General features: G+C 37.8%; 2 protein-coding genes across 3 annotated transcripts in view; one reads left to right on the top strand and one right to left on the bottom strand.

The window, feature by feature from the left end:
• psmd1 (proteasome 26S subunit, non-ATPase 1) overlaps positions 1-8,953 on the bottom strand; it is a 99,272-nt gene extending 90,319 nt beyond the window's left edge. Inside the window, exons 1-7 of the mRNA XM_051693699.1 lie at positions 8,771-8,953; positions 8,244-8,287; positions 8,084-8,157; positions 7,771-7,940; positions 7,214-7,422; positions 5,492-5,635; positions 5,170-5,396 (exon numbers count right to left, since the gene is read on the bottom strand). Of these exons, the coding sequence (XP_051549659.1) occupies positions 5,170-5,396; positions 5,492-5,635; positions 7,214-7,422; positions 7,771-7,940; positions 8,084-8,157; positions 8,244-8,287; positions 8,771-8,786 (884 nt within the window). The 5' untranslated portion in view covers positions 8,787-8,953. The remainder of the gene's footprint in view (positions 1-5,169; positions 5,397-5,491; positions 5,636-7,213; positions 7,423-7,770; positions 7,941-8,083; positions 8,158-8,243; positions 8,288-8,770) is intronic.
• Positions 8,954-13,146: 4,193 nt separating this feature from the next.
• LOC127438282 (uncharacterized) lies at positions 13,147-26,129 on the top strand. 2 transcript variants are annotated; one of them, XR_007896707.1, is made up of 3 exons: positions 13,147-13,997; positions 24,621-24,734; positions 25,193-26,129. XR_007896707.1 is itself a non-coding variant. In XM_051693769.1 (3 exons), exons 1-3 carry the CDS (start codon positions 13,305-13,307, stop codon positions 25,249-25,251), a joined length of 870 nt encoding a protein of 289 aa, XP_051549729.1. In that variant the 5' UTR covers positions 13,147-13,304; the 3' UTR covers positions 25,252-26,129. The 2 variants fall into 2 exon arrangements, 1 of the variants encoding a protein (XP_051549729.1); XM_051693769.1 differs by having other exon boundaries at positions 13,147-14,001.
• The last annotated feature ends 401 nt before the right edge of the window (positions 26,130-26,530 follow it).

Here is a 26,530-nt window from a genome sequence, read left to right as displayed (position 1 = left end):
CATATCCGAGTTTCAGCTCCGTCTGAAAAAATGTTTTACCTTACCAATTTGAGCCGAGTCCGATAGTGATACAACGGAAGATCAACTCGAACCACCATCGCAAGCATGACGAGAACAGGACGTTTCTCAGTGGTAGGTTTATATGTAGTTTGACAATAATGTGAGTTAGCTGGTTAGAAGAGGCTAACAGGCTAACAGCTGTACACGTATACAGACCAGAGGTGGGTTTTTCTCTCTTGATCTTTATAGTTCCATGTCTTCGTCTACTGATGAAGATATTCGAAAATTTGTGGAACCATTAAAACTCCCTAAATTGACGACTGAGCAAAAAAATTATCTTGATTCTGAGATAACCTTAGAGGAGCTTGACAAGGTAATTAAGGGCTTACCTACAGGCAAGTCTCCGGGGCCAGATGGTTTTGCCACTGAATTTTTTTAGATCTTATGCTAGGGAATTGGCTCCACTTTTGTTAGAAGTTTATACGGAATCATTAAAGAACAGAAAGCTCCCCCCAACCATGACACAAGCTGGGATCAGTCTGATTCTTAAAAAGGACAAAGATCCAAACATTTTGATGTAAACATTTAGTCAGAAATTTTGGCTAACCAGTTAATTTATGACATCTCTTATACATATAGATTAGGTGGGGTTTATTCGGACCGTAGCTCTTCTGATAACATTAGGCATTTCATCAATATCATGTGGTCAGTAGCGAATGATCAGTCTCCAGTCGCTGCCATCTCACTTGACGCAGAAAAGGCATTTGATATGGTAGAATAGGATTATCTTTTGAAGATTTTGGAAATATTGTACTGTGGTCCAACCACAGTGGGCTGTTGTGCATTTCCGCCATCGCGGGTGAGACCGGCAAACTGAGTTTATCCATTAAAGAATCAAAGAACGCGGTACTGTTTACAAGCCGTCCACCGCGCCTCTGAGTGATAAACTAACAGCTGCTTTCTCTCCCATGATCGCGAAATCGGCTTTGGGGCCGTCACTTAATTCTCTCTCTCTCTCGTACTAACCACACACACACAACCCCTCACAAACATTCTGGCACACATTTTTGGCTCGTAGATAGCTTCGTGCTAAAGCTCAGCTTTGTCCCTAAGGTATCGTACAATTTTTGTGGAAAATTTGCGGGAATTATACAAAAATGGCAAGCTACCGCAAATAATGTGGAGATTTGTTGAATTTGCAAGATCGCAAAATTGGTCATGTCTAGAAGGGATCCCTCTTTGTCAACGTCTTGCACATGCCCAGCCTGTTACGTATAGTATTAGTATGTGTAACTGCGTTCATCAGTTAACTGTTTATCAAAAGAACGACAAAGTAAAAAATCAGTTTAAGATGGCTAGAAAAATAACAGCATGCTCATGATACATGGCATTTGAAGTCGCACAGCAACGATGAGCGCTAGTAAAAGATTATTTTAAAAGGTCTGCTTTGATAAAGTCATTCTTGATGATCAATTAAAGTTCTAAAATAAATATTTAACATAATAACTTTGATAACTTTATCTCTATGTGTGTTACTGTCGGTCATGAGATATTGTTATTCAGTGGAGAAGTACATCAATCAGCGCTGGTAAAAAGAGTCTGACTGGGTGGTCTAGAGGTAATTAATTCGCTCATTGCATAAGAGGTTAAAGGTTCTAATCCGTCCATATGAAACTATATATTTTAATGAACAAAGATTGCATCCACACCTCAGTGGATGTATATCTTGAGTGGGGACACATTTGTTTGCATTTTTCAATGGGATTGGACTGTAAGAGAGTGCAAACAGCAAAACTCGCAGCAATGAGGAGCGCTCACCACCCATTCTTGATTCCTCAAGTACATCACTGCGGAACATATGTTGCTATCTTCTTAATACTGTATAATTAACGCTTATGTTGTTTACAATTAAAAGCAGTTCATGAGCATGTTATTTTGCTAGCCATCGTAAACGGATCTTTAACTTTATATGTCGTAACATAGTTAACTGATGAATGTAGTTACACATACTTAGACTATACATAACATACGAAAGAGGGATCCCTGCTAGACACGACCCGCAAAATCCTGGAGGGACTGAGAAGTGGTAATTTGGGAATCATTCAACAATGGAGCTTGGCTGTCCTCAATTGGACATTTCTGGTACTGTGTCTGAACATGTTAATTGCCACTCAGAACTGGGTTAGACATATGGCTTTGATTTTCTAGTGTTTTTACATTTCAGTTCATATATTTATTATATTTTATTTACATAAAAAATAAAAAGTTTGTGCAATACATTTTCATAACAATAAACAGACTTTTATAGCTTTTTTATTTTAAAAACTGCTTTCACTTGCACAATAAATTGCCATGGCAACAGTATTTAAGATATCAAATATCCCTTTACAATATTACATCAGCAGTGTCTTGACACTATTCTAAAGACTTTTGAAGCAATTCATATAAACACAAGAGGGCTAGTTCAAAGTCTGATAAAACTGCCATACTTCCTGGTGCCAGCTGGTGGTGCTATGACCGTAACCCATAATAGCCACATAAATGTGATCAGCCCCCATTACCAAACATACAGCTGAATTTTCATCAAAATCATACAATGCGCACAGAAGATATAAGGAACTTCCTGTTTCACATTTTTGCCCTTAATTTATTATTGGCAACACCATTCAATATATCAAAAATCTGTTCACAATTTATCATCTTCAATGTCTTGGCATAATATTGTTTGGTGCCAGTCACATGAAACCCCTAGGAGGAGTATTCAAAAGTTAAGGGACTGCAATTTTCAAAAAATGCACATTCAATCCAAAATGGACAACTTCCTGTTGGGCAGAGCTAATGACTGTAATTTTGAAAGTTGTCCGGCTTGATGAGAACAATATATGTAGCAAGTTTGGTGACCATAGAAGAAACTGACCCCACCACTTTTGTCAAAAGGTGACACTACAGAGCTCCCCAGCCATACCCATGTATTAACTTTTGCCCAGGCCTAAGGGCCGACAACTCTGATATGTGTGCAAAATATCATGATAATTCAAGCATGCCAAGTACCTCAAAAACATGTGAATATACATAAAAAGGAATAATGACATTAATGCATTGCATGGCAACACTGTTTAAGATATCAAGAATCCTTTCAGAATTTTATATCTGCACTGTCTTGAAATAATTCTAAAAATTTTTGAAGCAATTCAGGTAAACATAAGAGGGATATTTCAAAGTCTGTTAAAAGTGCCACACTTTCTTCCGCCAGTTGGTGGCGCTACGACTGTGACCCACAATAGTCACGTCAATGTGATCAGCCCGCAAGGCCAAACATTTGGCTACATTTTTATGTAAATCACACAATGCACGCAGAAGATATGAGACACTTCCTTTTTCCCATTTTTTGATGTTACTTTATCATGTCGCCATGGCAACATCATTCGATATATAAAAAATTTGTTCACAATTTAACATCAATGTCTTGGCATGATGTCGCCCACATTTGGTACCTGTAACATGAAATCCCTAGGAGTATTTCAAATTCCAGAGCATGCATTTTTCAAACAATCCAAAATATCCGACTTCCTGTTGGGCAGAGCTTCTGTCTGTCAGCGCAAAAGTTGTCTGGCTTGATGAGATCTATGTGTGTACAAAGTTTGGTGACGGTAGCTCAAAAGGGATGTGCTACAGAGCCCCCGAACCTGCCCATCTTCTAGGTGGCGCTACAGAGCCCCTCATGCAACTTTGCCCAGCCCTAATGGCCGACGACTCTGATGTGTGTGCAAAATTTCAAGAGTTTTCACGCATACAAGTACCCCAAAATTACCAAAAACCTTGAAAAGAAGAATCCTTAGAAGAACAATATGTCCTCCATGCTTTCAGTGCTTGGACCCTAATAATAATCCTTAGAAGAACAATAGGGCCTCCGCTCTTTCAGTGTTTGGGCCCTAATTACAAAATCAAGAGGGAAAATTTAGAAATAAAATTTTTAATAAAGAATGACTTTTAAGCACCCCTCGCCCCAAAAAACTAAATTCTTATCCTTGTAAGGAATCCAAATGTTGCAATCCAGAGTTTTTAAAAGTAAAATCTGCATTAAGGCAGCACAACAAATACTACCATGATGAAAAAATGCTATACAATTGTATTAATATTTTTATTTTTTAACATCACAGTAATGAGAATGAGATATTTTGCATTATTTGAGAGGAATATATGCTTAGTTTACAAGAAAATTGTCTAAATGCAAAATATATATTTTAATGGTCCAAAAAATAGGGTGAAATTAGGGCAATATGGTTACAAATATAATTTTTCAGCCTAATGACAATATTCAATATATATCTTGATAATTCTGTATTTGGTCAGCTACAATAAAACATTAAGCAATTACAATGTATATTCATAATGTTTAGTACAAACAGTGAAAATCTAGTTAAAAATTAATAAGGTATGTTTTCCACAGTTTTTACTAAATGAACGCAAGTTCATTACAATGTAATAATTCCTTTAAATGCACCAATATACAACAATACAAAGTAAAAAAAAAAAAAAGCATTATTTGATAATGAAAAATTATTATTTACCAAGATAAATTTTTACGACAACATTTTTTGTGATTGAATAGGGTGTGCAAAAACTACAACTTCCCTCACTTTTTTGAAACCAGTTGAATAGTGAATTATTGTTGTTGGACCCCATCAAGTTTATTATCATTATATAATACTGAATTATTATTATAGACTTTTTTTGAGGATTAGATTTGTTTTACGCAACAGGCCTAGTCATATATTTCTGTCGTATTTACTCCATCTGAAGCATTTATTTTGGTGGAAAGAATGTATTTGCCCTTGATTCAGAACGTTCTTCACAGGCTTTGTGAGATTCAATGCTCAATAAATTGTATTTGATTTATTAAAAAAAATATATATAATAATCCACCGCAAAAGACATGTATGTTAACAGTTTCCAAGCAAGCACATTAATAGAATACAGTTTGATAGGGCTGATTGAGGTGTTTATACACTCTATATCGACTATATTCCAACAGCTTTAAAGTGGTTCATCCAATCAGAATTTAAAGTCAGAATTATCCTTTTAATAAAATACTGTGCACAGATCTGGTTCATCAGACATAATAAACAATATCAACATAGCACTAAAAACATGCTGTGTGTCTCTCACCTGTCTTTCTCTTGTGTGGGCACAGTGCCGGTGTTGGTAGAACCAGGTACGGCTGGGATGGGCGTGCCGACAGTCCTAAGGTTCTGAATGACTGAGGAGAGGAACTGTTGACTGGCGCTCTCATATAAGTCAAAACAGATCTGATAGGCCATCAGGAGGTTATCCTCCTTCACCAGCTTCTCCAGTATATCACTCACCGCTTGAGGGTCATCCAGGAAAATCAGACACTACACAAATTTTTTTTAAAAAAGAGACTTTACAGAGGAACTTCCAAAAATATGGCAGAATAAAGAAGAAGGACAGATAAAGCTGGACAGGTAACCTGGCAAACGTTGATAAAGTCAGGCTTTTCCAGGTTCATGTAGAGCTTGACAAGAACTCGGAGAACTTCATTACGGAACTTCTTGTTCTGCATGAGGGACATGCAGATCTTCAGGCTGTAGGCTAGCAAACCACTAATGTCCTTCTGTGGAAAAACAAAAGTTTAAAGGGGTCAATATCATGAAAAACATGACATTGTGACTGTGTTTTTGTGCAAGAAACCCTGACATTTGGTTATTCCATGTCAAATCAACCAAATTTTAGGAACTCCCCAGGCTGAAATTTTTTATTGTGTGAATTTGTTTTATACTTTGATAAAAGTATCAATATAAAAGTATATATATTTCTTTTAAGTTTAGAGTAAAAATCAGTACAAATATAGTATTGCTTCAGCATTGTTGGTGCTTGAACCACTAAATTATGCATTCCAGAGCTTTACAGGTGTACATTTATGATATCCAAAAACTAGATACACAGATTAGCCAAAACATTATGACCACCTGCCTAATATGCTGTTGGTACTCCGTGTGCCGCCAAAACAACACCGACCTGTCGAGGCATGGACTCTACAAGACCCCTGAAGGTGTCCTGTGTTATCTGGCAACACGACATTAGCAGCAGATTCTTGTTGGTCCAGCACATCCCATAGATGCTTAATCAGATTGAGATCTGGGGGTTTTGGAGGCCAGGGCAACGCCTTGAACACTTCATCATGTTCCTCAAACCATTCGTGAAATTTTTTTGCAGTGTGCATTATCCTGCTGAAAGAGGCCACTGTCATCAGGGAATACCATTTCCATGAAGGGGTGTACCTGGTCTGCAACGATGTTCAGGTAGGTGGCACGTGTCAAATCGACATCCACATGAATGGCCGGACCAAGTTTTTCCCCAGCAAAACACTGCCCAGAGCTTCACACAGTGCATCCTGGTGCCATCACTTCCCCAGGTAAACGGCACACACGTACACGGCTGTCTACATGATGTAAAAGAAAATGGCACTCATCGGACCAGGCAAACTTCTTCCACTGCTCCAAGGTCCAGTTTCGACACTCGCGTGCCCACTGGACAGTAGTCATCATGGACACTCTGACCGGTCTGCGGCTACGCAGCCCCATACACAGCAGGGTGTGATGTACTGTGTGTTGCGACATTCCTCCCATAAACATCACTAAAATGTTCTGTGAGTTGTGCCACAGTAAACCTTCTGACCAGACGGGATAGCCTTCGTTGCCCCTTGACATGTGGCCTTGATCGGGGATGATCAACGTTATTCGCTTCACATGTGAGTGGTCATAATGTTTTGGCTCATGATTGTATAAATATTTATCTAAATGAAGAGCCATATGTATCACTTATTCTTAATGTTTGGACTCGCGAAAATTGAGATTTTGGCATCATTGTTTTTATGTGATTAAATAAAGGTACATTTCTAGTTTCAACATTATACTTTACAGCATTGATTTGTTGGACAAGAAAAACTAGCTTCATACCATTAACTTCAGAAACACATATCTTTAAGATATCTTTAATACTTCTGGAGTTATTGGCACTCCAACTTTGGAAAAACACAAAAAAGTTTGTTTTTTTTATTTCTGGACTAACACCATTGGCATATAATGCAAAGAGGGGCGCTGAAGTCAACTGATTTTAGAAATAGACTATGTGTAAAAATAATGATTCTGGAACCTTTCTAAAGTCAAACTATATAGTAATAGCAACGTACTGATTCCAGGATGGTTTTCTCAAAGATGTCCAGGCGTCTGGTCTCCAATGCGATGCCGATGGCTTGTTTGTACTTGTGATCTCCCAGGCAGCGCTGGAACATCTTGTTCACAATTCCCTCCAAACGAGGATCAATGCTCTTTTTCTCTTCGTCCTCCGGCAGCTCGGCATTCTCCACACTGAGCTTCGTGTAATGATCAATACACTTGGCTGAGTGGCAAATGGACAACATGTGACATTTGGGTTTCACTGTATAAATTAAATCTTATATCACTATAACAATACAGTTATAACATGTAACAAAGATTCAAAAACAAAATTGCTCCAGTCTACAGAGAATCTGTCTGTAGAGTAAGCTATAGGATTCTGCTTTGTGTCAGTATTTTTTTTTAATTCATTTTTCAATTTTTTTATTGTCCAACAGATGTACTACGGTGTAAATTTTAGCAAAATCTCTACCAGTTGATACATTTCTTCAAATACTCTGTATATATCATCAAATCACAAAGACCTAGACATATTCAAATGTAATAAATTCAGAGTCAGACTACCACTAACCAATAATTGTCTCCACATATTCCGAATCATCGTTGACGTTGAAGAGATCTCCAGCCCCAAGCGCATAGTTTAAAGACTCCTCAAATGCTCCGAGGTGGTAAAATACTTTAGAGGCCACCAGTGCAGCAAACTCTCTGCTACGAAACGTTTCATCCTCATACAGCACCTCACTGACAGGAAAACACATTATTAGAAGAATAATAAAAGAAAAACATGTTCATTTTATAGACTAAGTCCTTTAAAGTTATTAGCATCATAAAAGGCTAAAACATTCAGGTGAAATTTTCACACTGAAGCATAATAAGGTACTTACATTTTATCTACAGACTCTGAAATCTCAGCCCAGAAGTCATTGACGATGGAATTCAGTTTGTGTAGAGCAAACTCCTTTAAAAGAAAACGAAGGTGGTTAGTAACCTATAAATATAATAGTAGATATTCATGTAATTCATAACAGAGTTAAAGAGCTGTACCTTGAGCTGCGGCTCGTCTTCATCCAGGAGAGAAATGATACCAGCTAAAATCAACAAAGACACCATCAGAACATACAGTTCAAGAAAGGCCAGACCCAACTCTACCATTTACATTGGATTACCTAGCTTTCTATCTTTTTTATATATCATCTATCTAGCTGTATGTAGGTTATATTGCTAATGTTTACTCATCACAAATTCTTCCAAGGCTTTTAGAAGGGTATATATATTCGATGAGGGGCTTAAAAACACATCATGAGAGATTCAAGAGGCAGAATTTCTTGCAGTTGGTGATGTAAACAAACCATCAAACCTACAGAGTAAAAGTCAATGCCATGAGAAATGACACTAATTCCTAGTTTAAGTACAAAAGTAGTGTAAATATATTTACACTAAGCATATGGAATTTAAAAAGTAAAAGTTTACTGTGTAGAAAAGCACTTTAACCTCACGAGCTGGGTTAGCTGTTAGCTGTGTGACTCAGCTAAATCAAACCCAGCATCCCTCATTCATTCACATTCACTCACCGGCTGAAGTAATCATGATTGAGTCTGTGTTTGACCGTCAACGGATCTCCTCCTGCACAATAGCGCAAATAGCCAAACAATAACGATAATAAACGTATTTTACTCTCAACGAAACAGTGTGCAGAGCTCGAGCTCAACTGCTAACATACAGCAGCTAACACTCACATCTGACAGTGAGCACTTCTGCGGGAAACGCCGAACATAATGCCTGAAAATATGACATACAAACCCTACTGACTAAATGAGTATGTGAATAAACCAATATTATTAAACTATTACTTTTATGGGTAATATCAAATGTTTTTACAAAAAATATATATTAGACCTGCATGAAGTAAATAAGTATTTTCAGACAGGCTTTACGGTGGTCAAGCCTTTAGTAGCTATTCAGTGAGTGCACACGAAATGCGGCTGCTCATTGCCATCTAGTGGTCAAACGTGGAATAATGGTTCTTGTTACTAGTACAATATGTACATGCAATCTAAAATATCATCAAAATATAACTTTGGGCACTTTCAAGAAATGTTATTCTGCTATGCTTTGTTTTAGACTATTGAGTAAGTAGCAAAGCAAACTAAACAATTATTCCATGAACTATATGATTTTTGAATGATATTATGATTGTCTCAATAATTACTATTCAGAACAAACTCAACAAGAAAGCTTTTTTATTTTAATCTTTGAATGAGTTTCATTTCAGTGTGATGTCATTTTTCTTCATGTGTTCTCCTGTCTATATTCTGAACCATCTGAGTAAACTCTGTTATCCCATGGATTATTTAATCTGCAGCCTGAACATTTATAAGCCTCCCCCTTACCCACTCCAGACTCCTGTGCATGGTTTCAATTCTGAAAATGTAAAAAATAGTTATGAGAATGAGTACATCAATGCTTTTCCAGTACTTGCAACACATACAACTTTTCAGGAGTTTGTAATCACTACAATTTGCTATTTTAGTTAGCTTGCAAAATTTGTGAAAACCAACAGCCAGCTTAGTTAGTCACCTAGCTGTTAAACCTGAACTCAAACCCTGAGTAAAATTCTGTGTGAGTAGTTGAATAAACAGTTTTGGACAGCGGAGACAAAATCATTACCTATTAAGTGATGACAGAAGGACATCAGGTCCTGGATTATCTGTCAACAAAAGTCAGGTGCAGTCATTTAATGTGCGTTTGCACAGTGAAACAAAATAAATCTTTGCCGTTTATGATTTGAATCATCCGACTTGCTGTAGATCCTTCAAACGTGATAGAGGAGGAGTTATGTACATAAGCAAATGAATGCGCTAATGAAGTTACGTGAGGCGCTAAAATAACGCATGTTAACTTAACGCGTGACTGCGTACGGCGTTTATGTAACGCCTAACGCCGTTTACTTAATGCCTTGCGGCGTTTAGAAAACAGCGTTTCAAAGCTTAATACGGCGATACAAAACACGTGAATTCTGACCCTCTTGGCTTTCCATAGTATTGACGGTCTCAGACGTGGAGGTAACTGGGATTCGTCCTCGCCACCCGGACTGAGGCGAATCACTACGCGACCACGAGGACTTAAAAGCACATTGGGAATTGGGAGAAAAAGGGGAAAAATCCCAAAAAAAAAAAAAAAAAAAAACATTTTCCAGTTGTGGCATCATTTCCACCACACCAAACAATTTTGCCCCAATTTCAGCCAGAAAAAGATGCATTGTACATGGAGATTATAACACATGCTAATTTGCATCTCTAGTCCTCAGTTCCAATTTACAGTGTTTATTAAAGGGATAGTTTACCCAAAAATGAAAATTCAGTCATTGACAATTCAGTTTACTCACCCCTGTGTTGTTATAACCCCATATGACTTTCTTATGTTTTCTTAACACAAAGGTAGAAATTGTGAAAAATAAATTTGCTCAGTGATGTCATACAGTGGCAGTTTATGGTGACCACCTCTTCAATCTTCAAAAGGACACAAAAGTATAATTTAGAAGTCTAATAAATTATGGTATGCAACTCATGTCTTGTTCTGAAGTAATACAATAAAGTTTGGTGAGAAACAAACCGAAATCTAACGTATTATTAAGCAAAACTCTTGACCGACTGTTGATATCCTGGGTGCGTTCATGAGTCTGCACGCAAGCTTTAGAGCTCCTTGCACAAGAGCAACAGTAGTTACGCTGCCACTCACGAGGTGGGGCGTTTAAGCGAAAACTCACTTTGTTTCGCTTCAACAGGACCACCAGCGATATTAACAACAGAAAACACAACTGCACACAAACCAGAGAACAGAACTTACAAAACATGCCTGAAGAGTTTGTAGTTGAAAAATAGATGCATTTCTATGCCAAGCTTTTTTGTTTGAACCGGAATCCTCAATCAAAAAGAGAGATGGGGCTGATGGTAGCTACAGTCACACCGTGTCCTACTCAGGCGCCAAATAACACACAATAAAAGTTAACTTTTCTTTTGTCCTAAGCAGCTGTGACGGGACATTCTGTTGATCGCTTGGTTTCTATATTTGGCGCCATGCCGGGTAACCCTGAACTGGCAACGGTCCAAAATTATTCTGATAACATTATATTGAAGCTAGCATCTCACTTACTGATTAAAGCTAATTGATTTTGACATGTGCTCTGGTTTGTGTGCAGCTATATTGTTTTTTCTGATGTTAATATCGCTGGTGGTCCTGCTGAAGCAAAACACCAGCACAACAGCATGGAAGAGTACACTAAACAGAGCGCATATGCTCTTAGTAATTTCATTTACTTTTGCTAAGGAAATAATTGCACATTTATTAAAATAGGCTACATCGCGACCCAACATGTATGGCTATGAGATCCAATTTGGGTCGCATGGTCACACCCCATTGTTTTAGAAATGCTGCTTTAAACTATTACAATTATTTCATTATTATACATTTGTGAGTGTGTCGCATTTGTGTTTATTGTATAAGGTTAACTGATACAATAATTTTGACATTTGGGGTATGACCATTAAACAGTTAACATGGGCATGCGTCATGCATTTTTTTTATTTATTTTTTTTAGGGGGAACCAGTGTCAGGTTAGGGTTATGTGTGCTCTGGTGCATTTTTGGGCTGCCGCCTGCAATTTTTCACACTCAAATTTAAAAGCTCACCATTCACACACACTGTGGACTAATTGCAAAAAAAATTTCTCTTTTTCAGAGAACCCCCCAAATAAAAACAGGCTTCAATTATTCATAAATAATATTGTATATGTTTATAATCTTATGATAAACAGAATTTTTTTTGTTGTTTTTTTTTTTGTCCTGACTTTGTAAACATGTAATTCTGGTTCTGTTCACTCAAACTCACTTTGAAAAGTCTCTTTTTATTCCATTAGGCAGAAAGCACTAGAAAAAAACAATATTTTTTTCTCTATCACATTCCATCACATTCAATATACAGATCTGAAATATAGGTGGATGAAGATGCCGTGGGCGGATGTTGAGTGCATGTGAATTCAGCCAAAAATAAGTGCCAAACAGCCTCTTTTTAATGCTTCCCTTTACTCTGGCAGAGTGAAGTTGAAAAGAAACTCACCGCTAAACTGATATCCTTGTCTATTGTGTCTATTCAGTTTAGTTGTGTACAAGGCACTGCCCACTCAGAGGTCACTACCAAAATAAGCAACTTCCTATTGGTCAATGCTTGAAGACTACTGTATATGGAGGCTTCAACATTTTAAGCGTAAAAATGTTTCGCGATATAGCGCTCCCTGCCGGCGGGCCCATAGAGTTTAATGATCAAAGAAACAAATTCTTTAAAACATTTTTTTTTAAAAAGCCCAACAAATCCATTCAAATTCCACTTGGCTCAAAAATCTGAATGGGCATGATGCCTCTGCAGTAAATAAGAAATTCTTTGAACATTTGTAGGTCATAATAATCCTATTTAAAGCACAGCCACTTGAATCAGGACTGTTTAAAGGTCAGGGGGAATGTTTACCCAAAACGTCAGTTTATCATTAATTAAAAAGCTAATCTTTTATCTATTGTTCAGAAGAGAACTCTTTTAATATAAATCACTTTTTATGTATTTCATCTATTTTGAGAGCTTTATATAGAATTTATATATAACGTTTTTAACGAAAGTATTATTTAATAAATGGTCTTGCTCAATAATGGGATTAATCTTCTTGTCAATCAGGTGTAAATAAACCCTGCCCCCACATGTGCTTGCCCAATCAAAGTAAATTCCACGCTTCCACCTTAATGGCGAGCTATCGATCATGTCTAAATAAACTCCACCCACACATATGTTTGGCCAATCACAGGAAACTCCCCCCTTCTGCCTCTCCACCTTCACGGGCGAGCTTGTCTAAATAAACTCCGCCCATACATATGCTTACGGCCAATCCGAGGAAACTCCCCGCTTCCACCTTCATTCTGAAATTTTCTCAGAAACTCCTTCGCAGAAAATAGTCTCAAATAAGTTTTTTTCAAACAACTTTTGTGGCTTTTAAAGTCATATTCATATTTATCGTATCCTAAAGAAATAAAACGGGCGTCTGGTAAAGGAATTGCCTTGGTAATGGCTTCAGAGAGCGAGCGTGTTGATCAATTCCAGCAAATTCTACATCAAATCGGTGGAAAAAGCAACATTCATTTAGTCAGCGCTTTGAGCGGACCTGATGAAAACACCGTCGTGTTACAGGACTTTATCGCCGATATGTTTCATGATGGTAGATATGAAGAAATCACTGGCTCTGTTGGCAACAGCAACGGCGAGATCAAAATTCAAACAGCTGGGAAAGTCACAGACGAGTGCATTCCTGATCAACAACATTGTGATCTATCAGAACAAAATTCATCAATACCTGCCGATGGTGAGAAAACCGACCCGCTCAAGAATAAAACCGTGATGTCAAGCAGAAACATCAGAGGGCAACAGAGAGCTATTAAATGCTCCATGGTCATGTTTATCTTCAGACATGATTATGTTTGTAATAAAGAGAATTATGTGTGTTTGAGGGAGATCATGAAGGATGTGAGGGCTCGGATCAAGAGAAACGTGTTCCGTCCGGCTCTGCTGGGACTCATTCAAACTGACTGCGATCGATCGGAAATCTGCGAGTCACTGGAGTTACTGGATCGATCGCTGCGATCAGTGTTTATTAATCACCCCCAACAAGCCATATGGACCGGCAGATACGTCACAGATTCCCCAAAAGTGCTGCAGGAGATCAAAAGGAATGCCTGTAGAACTGTGAAGTCTGCGATGTCTGTAGGTTAGAGATGCTCAGTCTATTACTGCGTTTTTAAATACTGACTGTACTAAAACCTAGTGAGCTGCCTACCTAGACATGCTTTTTGGGCAACACTGGCACATTCCACTTTGATGTCAAAAAGTGATGTCTTTTAAGGCATCTCACTAGGTTTGTGGAAGTTTATTTGATTAATGTTTTTGTTAGAGATTGCCCCATGATCGGTTTTACCGATGTTTTAAACCGATACTTACTTTTCTGCTTAAGGCTGATAACATTTTTCGAAGTTTAAATGCTCTGTCTTATCACAGCTTAATATTTAGAAACAAGTAAACCCATTCATGGGTTGATTTCGCTGACAAGTGTAAACACAGTGGCTCAATGGTACATTCAATGCCTTTACATTTGCTTCTCCAGTGAATGTCAACAGGTGAGAATAGGGTGGCGGATGCTGCAGAAGGGGCCTCCTTGGGAGTTGCGGCCCTGTTTACACACTTCAGCTTTAAAGGTGCACTCAGTCATTTTTTCCTCATTAAAAAAGTTTAACTTCTACAGTCATGAATTGTAATTTTGCAATATATGTAGGAAATCACGACCGCTCACATTAAAATGATGACTCCTGTCATATCAGTAACATTATAAAAGCTGTTTTATTCTACATGGAGGGGGTTCGCACATGGGGGCTGCCTTGTTAGAATCACATGGCCAGCTAAATACTACTAGCTTAGTCTCAGTAACCGTCCTGTTATTTGACACTTTCACTTTTAATGATACTTAATTTGGTCACTGTAAGTAGCCACAGCTTTTAGGACATCCACTCATGCAAAAGTCCTGTCATTACATTAACATATACTCAGGGTTGGGAGGGTTACTTTGAAAATGTAATCCATTACAAATACTGATTACTCAGTAAAATGTAATAAGTAACGTAATCCAGTTACCTCGTTATGAAAATAATACTTTGTTACTTTTTGATTGCCTCAAGGTCACATATGTGAATAAAGTCAAGAGAAAAGCAATATGTTCTCAAAGACTTTAAAATCATGCCTTCTGAATGTAAACAAACAAAACTGTTTGAGTAATGTAGCTATTATTATATATAAGATTAAACCAAAAAACCGGGACAGTGCCTCCTTATTAGGAAAACAGAATATGTTAAAATGTACAACTCAGCATTTTTTACCAAATCAGGTGTGTCCTCTATCTGTTACAGAAAATGGTTTATTTTCTCATTAAGCAAATGAGAATAATGCACTGAATTGGTTAACATTAAAAAATCTGACAGGATATACCTCAGATTCAAAAACACTACAAAGTTAAATTCTGCCATGTATTGAAGTTAGCATGTATACTAACTGGCACTGACCATTCATTAACTTACAACTACCGTAGGTACAGTTGTGCTCAAAAGTATGCATACCCTTGTAGAATTGGTAATATATGTACCATTTTTAAAGAAAACATGAGTGAGCAGGCAAAACACATTTCTTTTATTTCTTATGGATTCATATTCAACTGTAGGTTATAACAGAATGACACAATCATAAAACAAAACATGGCAACAAAGAAAAAAAAATGAAATTACCCCTGTTCAAAAGTCTGCATACCCTTAGTTCTTAATACTGTGTATTGCCCCCTTTAGCATCAATGACAGCGTGCAGTCTTTTGTAATAGTTGTCTATGAGGCCCCAAATTCTTGCAGGTGGTATAGCTGCCCATTCGTCTTGGCAGAATGCCTCCAGGTTATGCAAAGTCTTTGGTTGTCTTGCATGAACTGCACTTTTGAGATCTCCCCAGAGTGGCTTGATGATATTAAGGTCAGGAGACTGTGATGGCCACTCCAGAACCTTCACCTTTTTCTGCTGTAACCACTGGAGGGTCAACTTGGCCTTGTGCTTAGGGTCATTGTCATGCTGGAAAGTCCAAGAGTGTCCCATGTGCAGCTTTCGTGCAGAAGAATGCAAACTGTCTGCCAGTATTTTCTGATAACATGCTGCATTCATCTTGCCATCAATTTTCACAAGATTCCCCATGTCTTTAGAGCTCACACACCCCCAAAACATCAGTGAGCCACCACCATGCTTCACAGTGGGGATGGTATCCTTTTCACTATAGGCCTTGTTGACCCCTTTCCAAACATAGCACTTATGGTTGTGACCATAAAGCTCTATTTTGGTCTCGTCACTCCAAATTACAGTGTGCCAGAAGCTTTGAGGCGTGTCAAGGTGTTATCGGCCATATTGTAACCGGGCTGTTTTGTGGCATTGGTGCAGTAAAGGCTTCTTTCTGGCAACTCGACCATGCAGCTCATTTTTGTTGAAGTATCGTCGTATTGTGCTCCTTGAAACAACCACACCGTCTTTTTCCAGAGCAGCCTATATTTCTCCCGAGGTTACCTGTGGGTTTTTCTTTGTATTCCGAACAATTCTTCTGGCAGTTGTGGCTGAAATCTTTCTTGGTCTACCTGACCTTGGCTTGCTATCAAGAGATCCCCAAATTTTCCACTTCTTAATAAGTGATTGAACAGTACTGACTGGCATTTTCAAGGCTTTATATATCCTTTTCCATCTTTATAAAGTTCCATTACCTTGTTACGCAGGTCTTTTGACAGTTCTTTTCTGCTCCCCATGGCTCAGTATCTAGCCTGCTCAGTGCATCCACGTGAGAGCTAACAAACTCATTGACTATTTATACACAGACACTAATTGCAATTTAAAGAGCCACTGGTGTGGGAAATTAACCTTTAATTGCCATTTAAACCTGTGTGTGACACCTTGTGTGTCTGTAACAAGGCCAAACATTCAAGGGTATGAAAAGGTGATCAGGGCCATTTGGGTGATTTCTGATATCATTATGATTTAAAAAGAAGCCAAACAACTATGTGATAATAAATGGCTTCATATGATCACTATCCTTAAATAAAAGACAGTTTTTTTGCATGATCAGTCATATTTTCAAAATAAATGCCAAGCTTTCACAATTGCAAACCAGGGTATGCAAACTTTTGAGCACAACTGTATATCACAGGCTATCTTCATCATCATCATTATTATTAATGCAGTGCCTTCAGTGTCTGTCCTCTGCTTGCACATGATCCACAGTCAAACATCACCTGCTAACATTTATGTGTGATTCTGTTTATGTTTAAGGAGGATTTTAATGACAAAAAAAAAATAATAATAAAAATAAATAAGGAAAGAAAATCTTGTTTTAAAGAATAGATCGAAATAGATTATACCTTTTTAGTGTCTTGATTTACTTATTCCTACTTTTTAGGAGATTTAAAATGTTACATTTGCCTGTATTTCTCCTCACCCATACTTTTGAACTGTTCTTAACAATACATTTATAATAAGAAAAGCAAGCAGTGGTCTTTAAAATATTATGTCAGGACTATCTTTTTTTTCTTTTTTTATTAATTAAAAATTTTAATCCTGCTAGTAATCCCTGCTAGTCATTTTTACCAAATGTAACTGTAATCTGAATACGTTGGGTTTTTATGTAACTGTAACAGATTACAGTTACACAATTTTTGTATCCTGATTACGTAACGCTGTTACAAGTATTTTGTTACTCCCCAAGCCTGCACATACTTTGTTTTCATCAGTAATCATCATCTCTCTGTGATAAGACGCAGCATTTTGACTAGCTAAGCAGACAGAGGGAAAAAAAAGGAAAAATTAACCGTTGGCAAATTAAATATGTCTAAAAAAAATTGTTTTGTGTGAGAAGTAGAGCGCTGGTGTTTGATTTTCATAAAGGGATTTTGCTGCTATATTGGCTGCAGATGTGCAGCTCATAGTAAAAACATATTATATATTACGTTTTAGTATTTAGTAGGCTCTGAAAAACAGTATTTGAGGTTTTAACTGCTCAGTGGGGATAATAACAATCCAAGTAATACCCAGTGTTGGGTGTAGTCTAATTACACAGTAACTAGTTACTGCAATCTAATTACTTTTAAAGTCAAAGTAGTGTTACTCATAAAATTTTAAAATCTTGCAATCAGATTACAATTACTTTGAATTGGGTTAATTACTGTTAAGGACACTTTTTGGGTTACACATTCCTAAAATAGTATTTTTTTTGTGTGTGTGTGTGTGTGTGTGGAATTTAAAACATGAATTATGTTCATATGTACATCTGTTTGCATTTCCATTGTTGGGTTTCCATCCAACTATTTTTATGTTAATTTTAAAATTGCACTTAAAGAGGGATTCAGTTGTTCTCTAGTTAGTGTTAGCATTACTGTTCTTCGTGTACTTGAAGTATCGATACGACGATGGTGTTAGACACTGTTCTGCCATCTATCAACATGGATCAGCATGATTATCTATGCTGCCCCCTCCAGCTCTGGAATATCATTTGCATCTGGAAAATGTCAGAGTTTGAGGTAATTTCTAAAGTTATTATTACTACTATAATATAATTGCTCTACCTAAATACAAATGCCAGAAATCAAGTGAACATGCTTCTACTCTTAAGGACAGATTATTATTGTCCTTAAGTCAGTCATCTTTTGAGACTGTCCACGTTTCACGTTATTTCTAAAGACAGTTATTACCTTGATTAGAAAACAGCATAAAATGAACCTCATTATCTAGCGATACATAATGTCAAGGTAAAGAAAAGATTAGAATTGTTTTTGATGGACTACCACCCCTGGAGTCATGAGTTCGAATCCAGGGCATGCTGAGTGATTCCAGCCAGGTTGGCTTGGTTGCTAGGGAGGGTAGAGTCACATTGGGTAACCTCTTCGTGGTCGCTATAATGTGGTTCTCGCCCTCTGTGGGGCACGTGGTGAGTTGTGCGTGGATGCCGCGGAGAATAGCGTGAAGCCTCCACATGTGCTATGTCTCCGCAGGAACGCACTCAACAAGCCACGTTATAAGATCCATGGATTGACGGTCTCAGACGTGGAGGCAACTGAGATTCATCCTCCGCCACCCGGATTGAGGCGAGTCACTACGCTACCACAAGGACTTAAACGCATTGGGAATTGGGCATTACAAATTGGGGAGAAAAAAAAAAAAGAATTGTTTTTGATTATCAAATTTAGCTTGTCCATGAATAATGTATTTGATGAACTCGTTTTGTTTCCAAGCAACCAACGTCATGGTTTACACAAAATCCAAAACAGTTGCTGTGCCAAGCTACTTTGCACTAAACGAATGAAGACATAGGTGCCGTACCGATGTTTACTCTAGTTTTTTGCCTTGAATGGTCTTTCTGTCTTCTTACATCAGACTTTTTTCACTTCTTCAGCAGTACAGCTACTGGATCTCCTGTTGTCTCTGCTGCTAAAGCATGATGAATAAGTATGTTCCATTGTGTTCTTTTCACTCTTCGCATCACCAAACAACACTGTGTGCTACATAAGCATAGCCGAGCGTATCTACATAGGCGGTAGCCAATAAGTGCCAAGATTCTCTTCTTTGACGTTTAGTGAAACACCGCGTGATTTCGTGATTTCATCATGATGAAACACATTGAAAGGGGTGACTTGCACCATGTATAATAAAACACTATTTATAGAAAACTATTATGAGTACAGTCTTCATCTCATGTGAGTGTACACCATTCGGATCACACTTCACAAAAACACAATTAATTCATTAATTTGTAAAACGTTTTAAATTAGATTCAAACTACTGAATGCACCTTTACGAAAAACTGAATGGAAATGCTTTATATGTGCATAAACTCAGTATTCTCTTAAGTTTACGCGCTAGGCACAGGTGGATTTTCTAGAGTTTTGCAATCAATTCAAGTCAAAATGTGCACTAAGGTGATGGAAACGGTTTATTTGCAAAATGATGACGTTTTGAGTAGAGCTGTCAAAATTAATGCGTTAACACATGCGGTTAATTTAAAATGTTTAACGTATTAATTTTGCAATTTGACATTAGATTATTACATTTTATTCATCTTATTTTATTCATTTTATTCATTCATCTGTGATTTCTGAACACTGGTTGGAGTCAGCTACAGAAGCACATTAGTCTTAACTATCACAAAAATGTCAATTCGGATGAAGTATTGTTATGTGGGCAGTATCAGCGCTAAAAGCAGAACAAAGACGTCTGCAGCACTGCTTTGAAGTGGAGTTCAAAGCGGTGCTTGATGATGGCATTGATGCCCTGACACAAATCATGAATGCGATTTCACAATTGCTGTGGCAAAGTGGATAGCCACAGTCTGCAGTCAGCCACAGCTGTGTACATCCCGCCACAAGCCGACACAGACCGGGCACTCAAGGAACTGTATGGGATTATAAGCAAGCAGGAAACCGCGCACCCTGAGGCCGCGTTAACTGTGACCGGGGACTTTAACAAAGCCAATCTCAAATCAGTCGCACCAAAATACCACCAACACATTAGTTTTAACACACGAGGGGACCGGGTTTTGGACCATTGCTACTCTCCCTTTCGGGATGGCTACAAATCCCGCCCACCATTTGGCAAATCGGACCACTCTTCCATTCTGCTTTGCCCGCTTACAGGCAGAAACTGAAACAGGAACACCTACCCTCAGAACGATCCAGTGCTGGTCGGACCAATCAGACTCTACGCTACAAGACTGTTTTGATCACGCGGATTGGGAGATGTTCTGGTCCGCCTCTGATGAGGACATCGAGCTTTACGCTGATAGCGTAACGTGTTTCATCAGAAAGTGCATAGAGGACGTTGTTCCAAGCAAAACAATACGGATCTACCCCAACCAGAAACCTTGGATTAATAGCGATGTTTGCACGGCACTTGATGCGCGGACCTCCGCTTTTAATTCCGGGAACGCGGAGGTGCATAAACAAGCCAGTTATGCCCTCCGAAAAACAGCAAAACGTCAGTACAGGAACAAGATTGAAGGACAGTTTAACACCACCAACTCTGTAAGCATGTGGCAGGGAATTAACATCATCACGGACTTTAAAGTGAATAAAAACTCCACCGTGAACACCGTTGCCTCTCTCCCAGATGAGCTAAATAATTTTTATGCTCGTTTCGAGGGAAATAACACCGCCCTCGTGGAGAGAGCTCACAGCTACAGAGGTTAGTTCACTCTCCATCTCTGTAGCGGATGTAACCCTATCCTTCCGACGGGTGAATATCTGCAAAGCCGCGGGTCCAGACGGCATTCCGGGCTGCGTCATCAGAGCGTGCGTGAACCAACTGGCTGGTGTTTTTACGGACATTTTCAACCTTTCCCTCTCTTTGTCTGTAGTCCCCACATGATTTAAAACGTCCACCATTGTGCCTGTTCCAAAGCAATCCAAAATCACTTGCTTAAATGACTGGCGTCCTGTTGCTCTGACCCCCATCATCAGAAAATGCTTTGAGAGACTAATCAGAGATTACATCTGCTCTGTGCTGCCTCCATCACTGGACCCATTGCAGTTTGCTTACCGCAACAACCGCTCCACTGATGATGCCATTGCATCTGCAATACACACTGCTCTCTCCCACCTGGAAAAAAAGAACACTTATGTGAGAATGTTGTTTGTAGGCTACAGCTCAGCATTCAACACCATAGTGCCCTCCAAGCTTGATGAGAAACTCTTGGCTTAAACAGTTCACTGTGCAGCTGGATCCTGGACTTCCTGTCAAGCAGACACCAGGTGGTTAGAATGGGCAGCAACATCTCCTCATCACTGACCCTCAACTCTGGAGCCCCGCAGGGCTGTGTTCTCAGCCCAGTCCTGTATTCCCTGTACACACATGACTGTGTGGCAACACACAGCTCCAATGCCATCATTAAGTTTGCTGATGATACGACGGTGGTAGGTCTGATCACTGACAATGAGAGGAGGTGCACACTCTGACACACTGGTGTCAGGAGCACAACTTCTCCCTCAGCGTCAGTAAGACAAAGGAGCTTGTGGTGGACTTCAGGAAAAGAGAGAAAACACAGCCCCATCACCATCAATGGAGCACCAGTGGAGAGAGTCAGCAGCTTCAAGTTCCTGGGTATCCACATCACTGAGGAACTCACATGGCCCATCCACACTGAAGTCGTTGTAAAGAAGGCTCATCAGCGCCTCTTCTTCCTGAGACGGCTAAGGAAGTTTGGAATGAACCGCCACATCCTCACACGGTTCTACACCAGCACTGTAGAGAGCATCCTGACTGGCTGCATCTCCGCCTGGTACGGCAATAGCACCGCCCACAACCGCAAAGCCCTGCAAAGGGTGGTGCAAAATGCCAGACACATCATCGGAGGTGAGCTTCCCTCCCTCCAGGACATATATATCAGGTGGTGTGTGAAAAAAGCTCGGAGGATCATCAGAGACTCCAGCCACCCGGGCCATGGGCTGTTCTCACTGCTACCATCAGGCAGGCGGTATCGCAGCATCAGGACCCGCACCAGCTGACTACATGAGAGCTTCTTCCCCCAAGCAATCAGATTTTTGAACTCTTGATCTCTCACGATCAAAATACATCAGCACTGCACTTTATTAATCTTATATCTCACACCGGACTGTCATAAATTATATTCTCTCTTAACAACACACTGGCAACTTACTATCAACAGCCTGAATGTCAATACAGTACAATACAACCTACTGTACATTTTATATATACTATATATACTATTTTTATTGTATAATGTGTGTTCTATATTGTGTGTATTGTGTACTGTACATTGTATGTTATTATTTGTATATTGTGTTATGTGTAATTATGTGTATATTAGATTTTAAATTGTGTTGTGTAAATCTGATATTTATTGTAAATTGGTATATGTCTCATCACTGTCACGATGACTATGTTGCTCGGAACTGCACCCAAGAATTTCACACACTATTGCACTTGTGTATATGTTTGTGTGACAATAAAAGTGATTTGATTTGATTTGATTGCCATGTGATTAATATTGTGGAGCATGAGTGTTTAAGTGATTTAATGCCCATTGCAATGAATACACAACCTATGGGGACAAGTTATTTCAATTAGTCAAACTCCCTGTTAGACTTTGGGAAATGTTTAATGTTAACATGAATTGGTGCTATTTTAGTGCATTTCTATCTTTATACTGTGGAAGGCTTTGTTGGAAAAATGTTGATAAAATGTTATTGTTACATATTGTTTTGTTTTCTTAAGAAGGGAATAAATGCATTTTGAAAAGAAAAGTATATACTGTATAGAATTACATTTCTGCACTTTTAAAATCTGTGATTAATCACGATTAATTATGAATAAGTATACGATTAATCTGGATTAAAACTAGTTTTGACCATTTGTGCATATGTTTCCGCTCCTTACAACATTGACATTCAGAAGTGTTTAAACCACAGCTGGTCGTTAAAATGGGTCCTTGCAATCCGCAAGAACAGTTTTGAGCGCAGGCATTCCCAGGGATATGGAGGCTGGTGGCTTATGGGCATAGCAGCTATGTCATCCCTCATTAGATACAATATTACACTTATTCTGCAGCGTCTCCTGGCAGCATTTAATAAAATGATGTACAATTGCTCCAATACTGCAAATACAAGTTTTTCTCGAAGCAAGGTCATTAAGCTGCTCCATCAGTGGATGGAATGAGCAATGAATTGCATTTTCTTTAGTCACGTTTTTTGAAATGTGCTTAAGAATGTGAAACATTTGGATGGAAACACAGCTTGTAACTGCTGAAGGGCGTCCTACCCCTATAGTTGTAGTAAAGAAGAAATGTGTACTGCTAAATGTGTACAGGAGGAAATAAAGACATTGGGCCTCATTCATGAAACTTTCGTAAATATTTGAGTAAATTCTGAGTAATTTGCACATTAAATGGACCTTCCCGAAAACTTTCCGCCAGATTTACAAACACTTCGTATACTCCCCAGATTTGTTAGTAAAACGTGTGTATGTTAGTGAATTCCAAACATTTGTAAATGGGGGGCGTGTGCACGTTCATTTACAATTATCATAATCCACGCCCATGAAAACGGCAGATAAGGAAGGCTATGTGGAACATTAATGAAATTGTTTTTATGAAAGAAGTAAAATTTTGATTTAGCAGTCACAATAGCATCTCAAAGAAAGTGAGGACTTACTGTCATCGCATGTTTTTGCTGTCATTGGAGGCTCTTTTGTAAATCAAATAGGTCAAGATGTAAAAAAATAAAAAAATAATTTGACGAGTGTAAAAAAAAATTCTGTTCACACCGGGAGTTCAGCACCATTAACAAGTAATTAGTAATGGGATTATTTTTTAATGAAGTAATGAGTAAAGTAATTGGTTAGCAATTTTCTTTAGAGGTAATTAGTGATTTGCAGTGGATTACTTTTGAGTAACTTACCCAACACTGGTGTCACTTGTATTAATATAATTAAATTATTCATAGTCTAATGCTTTTATGTTTTTATTGTTGTAGTCTAATGAATTCTTTTAGTTAACATTGTGCAAAAAGGCATAAATAAAACAATTATTTTGCATATCGGTTGTCGGACTTGTAAATATAAAAAATTATTTGTATTGGTTGTAAAAAAAAATCAACATTGGTCAATCTCTAGTTCTTGCATGCATGTTTGTTTGTTCAGTTGGATATATGTCACAATTCTGGGGTGAATCCTAATCACATGATTAAGGAATTATCATGCATGGAGCCCTCAAGGTGAAAGAAAGAAAGCTTTTAATGTTCTCAATGGCTCTTTATGTTGCAGATAGTAATGCTGGCAGTAAAAACTGTTCATTTTGGCCCTTGAAATGTTTGCCAGGAATACTCAGGAAGGGATACAGAGAACATGCCGACCTCACGTCTAACAGTTGGCAACAAGGTATGTTAAGCTTGATTTAAATTATTTTTTGCCCGATAACGAAATTTCTATCATCATTTACTTGTTACTTTTGTTTCTATTCCGTAAAAACATTCTCAAGTGGAAGAAAAAAGATGAATTGTCCATATGATTAAAGTAAATGAGGGCTGGGGCTTTTAAGCTCCAAAATGAGAGAAAAGAACCATAAAATTATTGTATTGTGCACTAATTTTTAAGTCTTTAGTGGTCATTCAAGAGCTTTCTGTGAGGAACAGACCATAATTGAAATCTGCTCCAGTCAAATGGACTACTTTGTTCTCTAATGGTGCTTTTTGTCATTTTGAAGTTTGATGGCTTCAGTCCACATTCATTTTCATGATATGGAAATCACATGGGTTTGTAACATGAGGGTGACAGAATTTTCATTTTCAAACTGGTAGTTTCACTATTGATTGATTATGTAACATCTACCCTTGCAGCCAATCCACAGATGAATGAAGAAGGAATTCCCCTTCAGATAAGGGCAACAGCGCGCTGACGCCAGGCTGGCTTTGCAAACAGACCAAAATGGATAACGAATAAACCCAAAACTGTGTGACTGTGTTCTACACAGGTGATATACTCTTGCAGTATGACCTCCAGTTCAGGAGGACTAATGGGAATGAGATATGAAAGGCTGTAACAGCATTATCCATGATATGTGTTTGATATTTCAGAAGGATGTCTGGCTAGTATGTGTATAGATAAAAAATAAATCTGTAATAAATGCTGGAAACGATAAGTGACTTTAAAGTATTAATTGCTATTTCTTAATAAAAAGCTTTTTTTTGCACTAACTCTTGAATAATCTGTAATTAGTATTATATTTTGTTGGCTAAATCATTCACTAGGTTATAAATGAGTGATTAATTTTTTTGTGATTAAATTTTGATGTCCTTTTTCATTATGATGAAAAAATAAAGTTAAGATACTGTAGCATTTCAGAAATAATTGCAAAGTTTAATTGTGTTTGCCATTTTTCAGTTCTATTTATTTGATGATCTGTTATTTGAGTTGGTCATTTAACATTTTCTTTGTGGTTGCATATGAGTTCCTCATATCTTACTATCCGTCTCAGGTACACAAACAATAATATATATATATATATATATATATATATATATTGCCAGATGTTTCTTGTCTCTTAATAAAATGAATAGGCTTAACCTGGAAATTAAAATTGTAAAACAAAGGAATGTGATATAAAATAAATAGGAAAAATAATATTAATTTACTTATATAAAGCATTTATTCACTATTTTTATTTTATTTTATGTCATTAAAGAAAAATAGAGACATTCTGAAATTCATGTAATTTTTCAGTTACATTTTCCTCTGATATTGTAATACAGATTATATAGTTTTCAATAAAGTCAGTAGAAGAAACACCTACTGTATATATGTGTGTTTATTCAACTTTGAGCACTTTTAACACTCTCACTAATTTTAAAAATGTGTCTGCGAACAGTGCATGTACATGCATCATAGGATATTTATCTATTAATATTCTGTATTGTGTTTAATAGAATTCTGTGCTAGAAATGACACTGACAGAAATTATGTTTTTTATTAAATTATTTTGATAAAATGGCTGACCTCTTTGTCTTGCTAAGACTAATTTCATAGCTAACATTTTATTTATTCTTAATACACACAATTGAATAATATAAAAAAGAATATTAAAATCTCATTTTTGGGCTGCCACCCGCAATGTTTCACACTCAAATTGAAAAGCTCACCATTCACACATACAGTGGACTAACTGCAAAAAATTGGTT

The sequence above is a fragment of the Myxocyprinus asiaticus genome, chromosome 49 (genome assembly GCF_019703515.2).
Source record: "Myxocyprinus asiaticus isolate MX2 ecotype Aquarium Trade chromosome 49, UBuf_Myxa_2, whole genome shotgun sequence".
NCBI lineage: Eukaryota > Metazoa > Chordata > Actinopteri > Cypriniformes > Catostomidae > Myxocyprinus > Myxocyprinus asiaticus.
The sequence above is the reverse complement of the archived record's forward strand: the minus strand, read 5'-3'. Positions and strand labels throughout refer to the sequence as shown.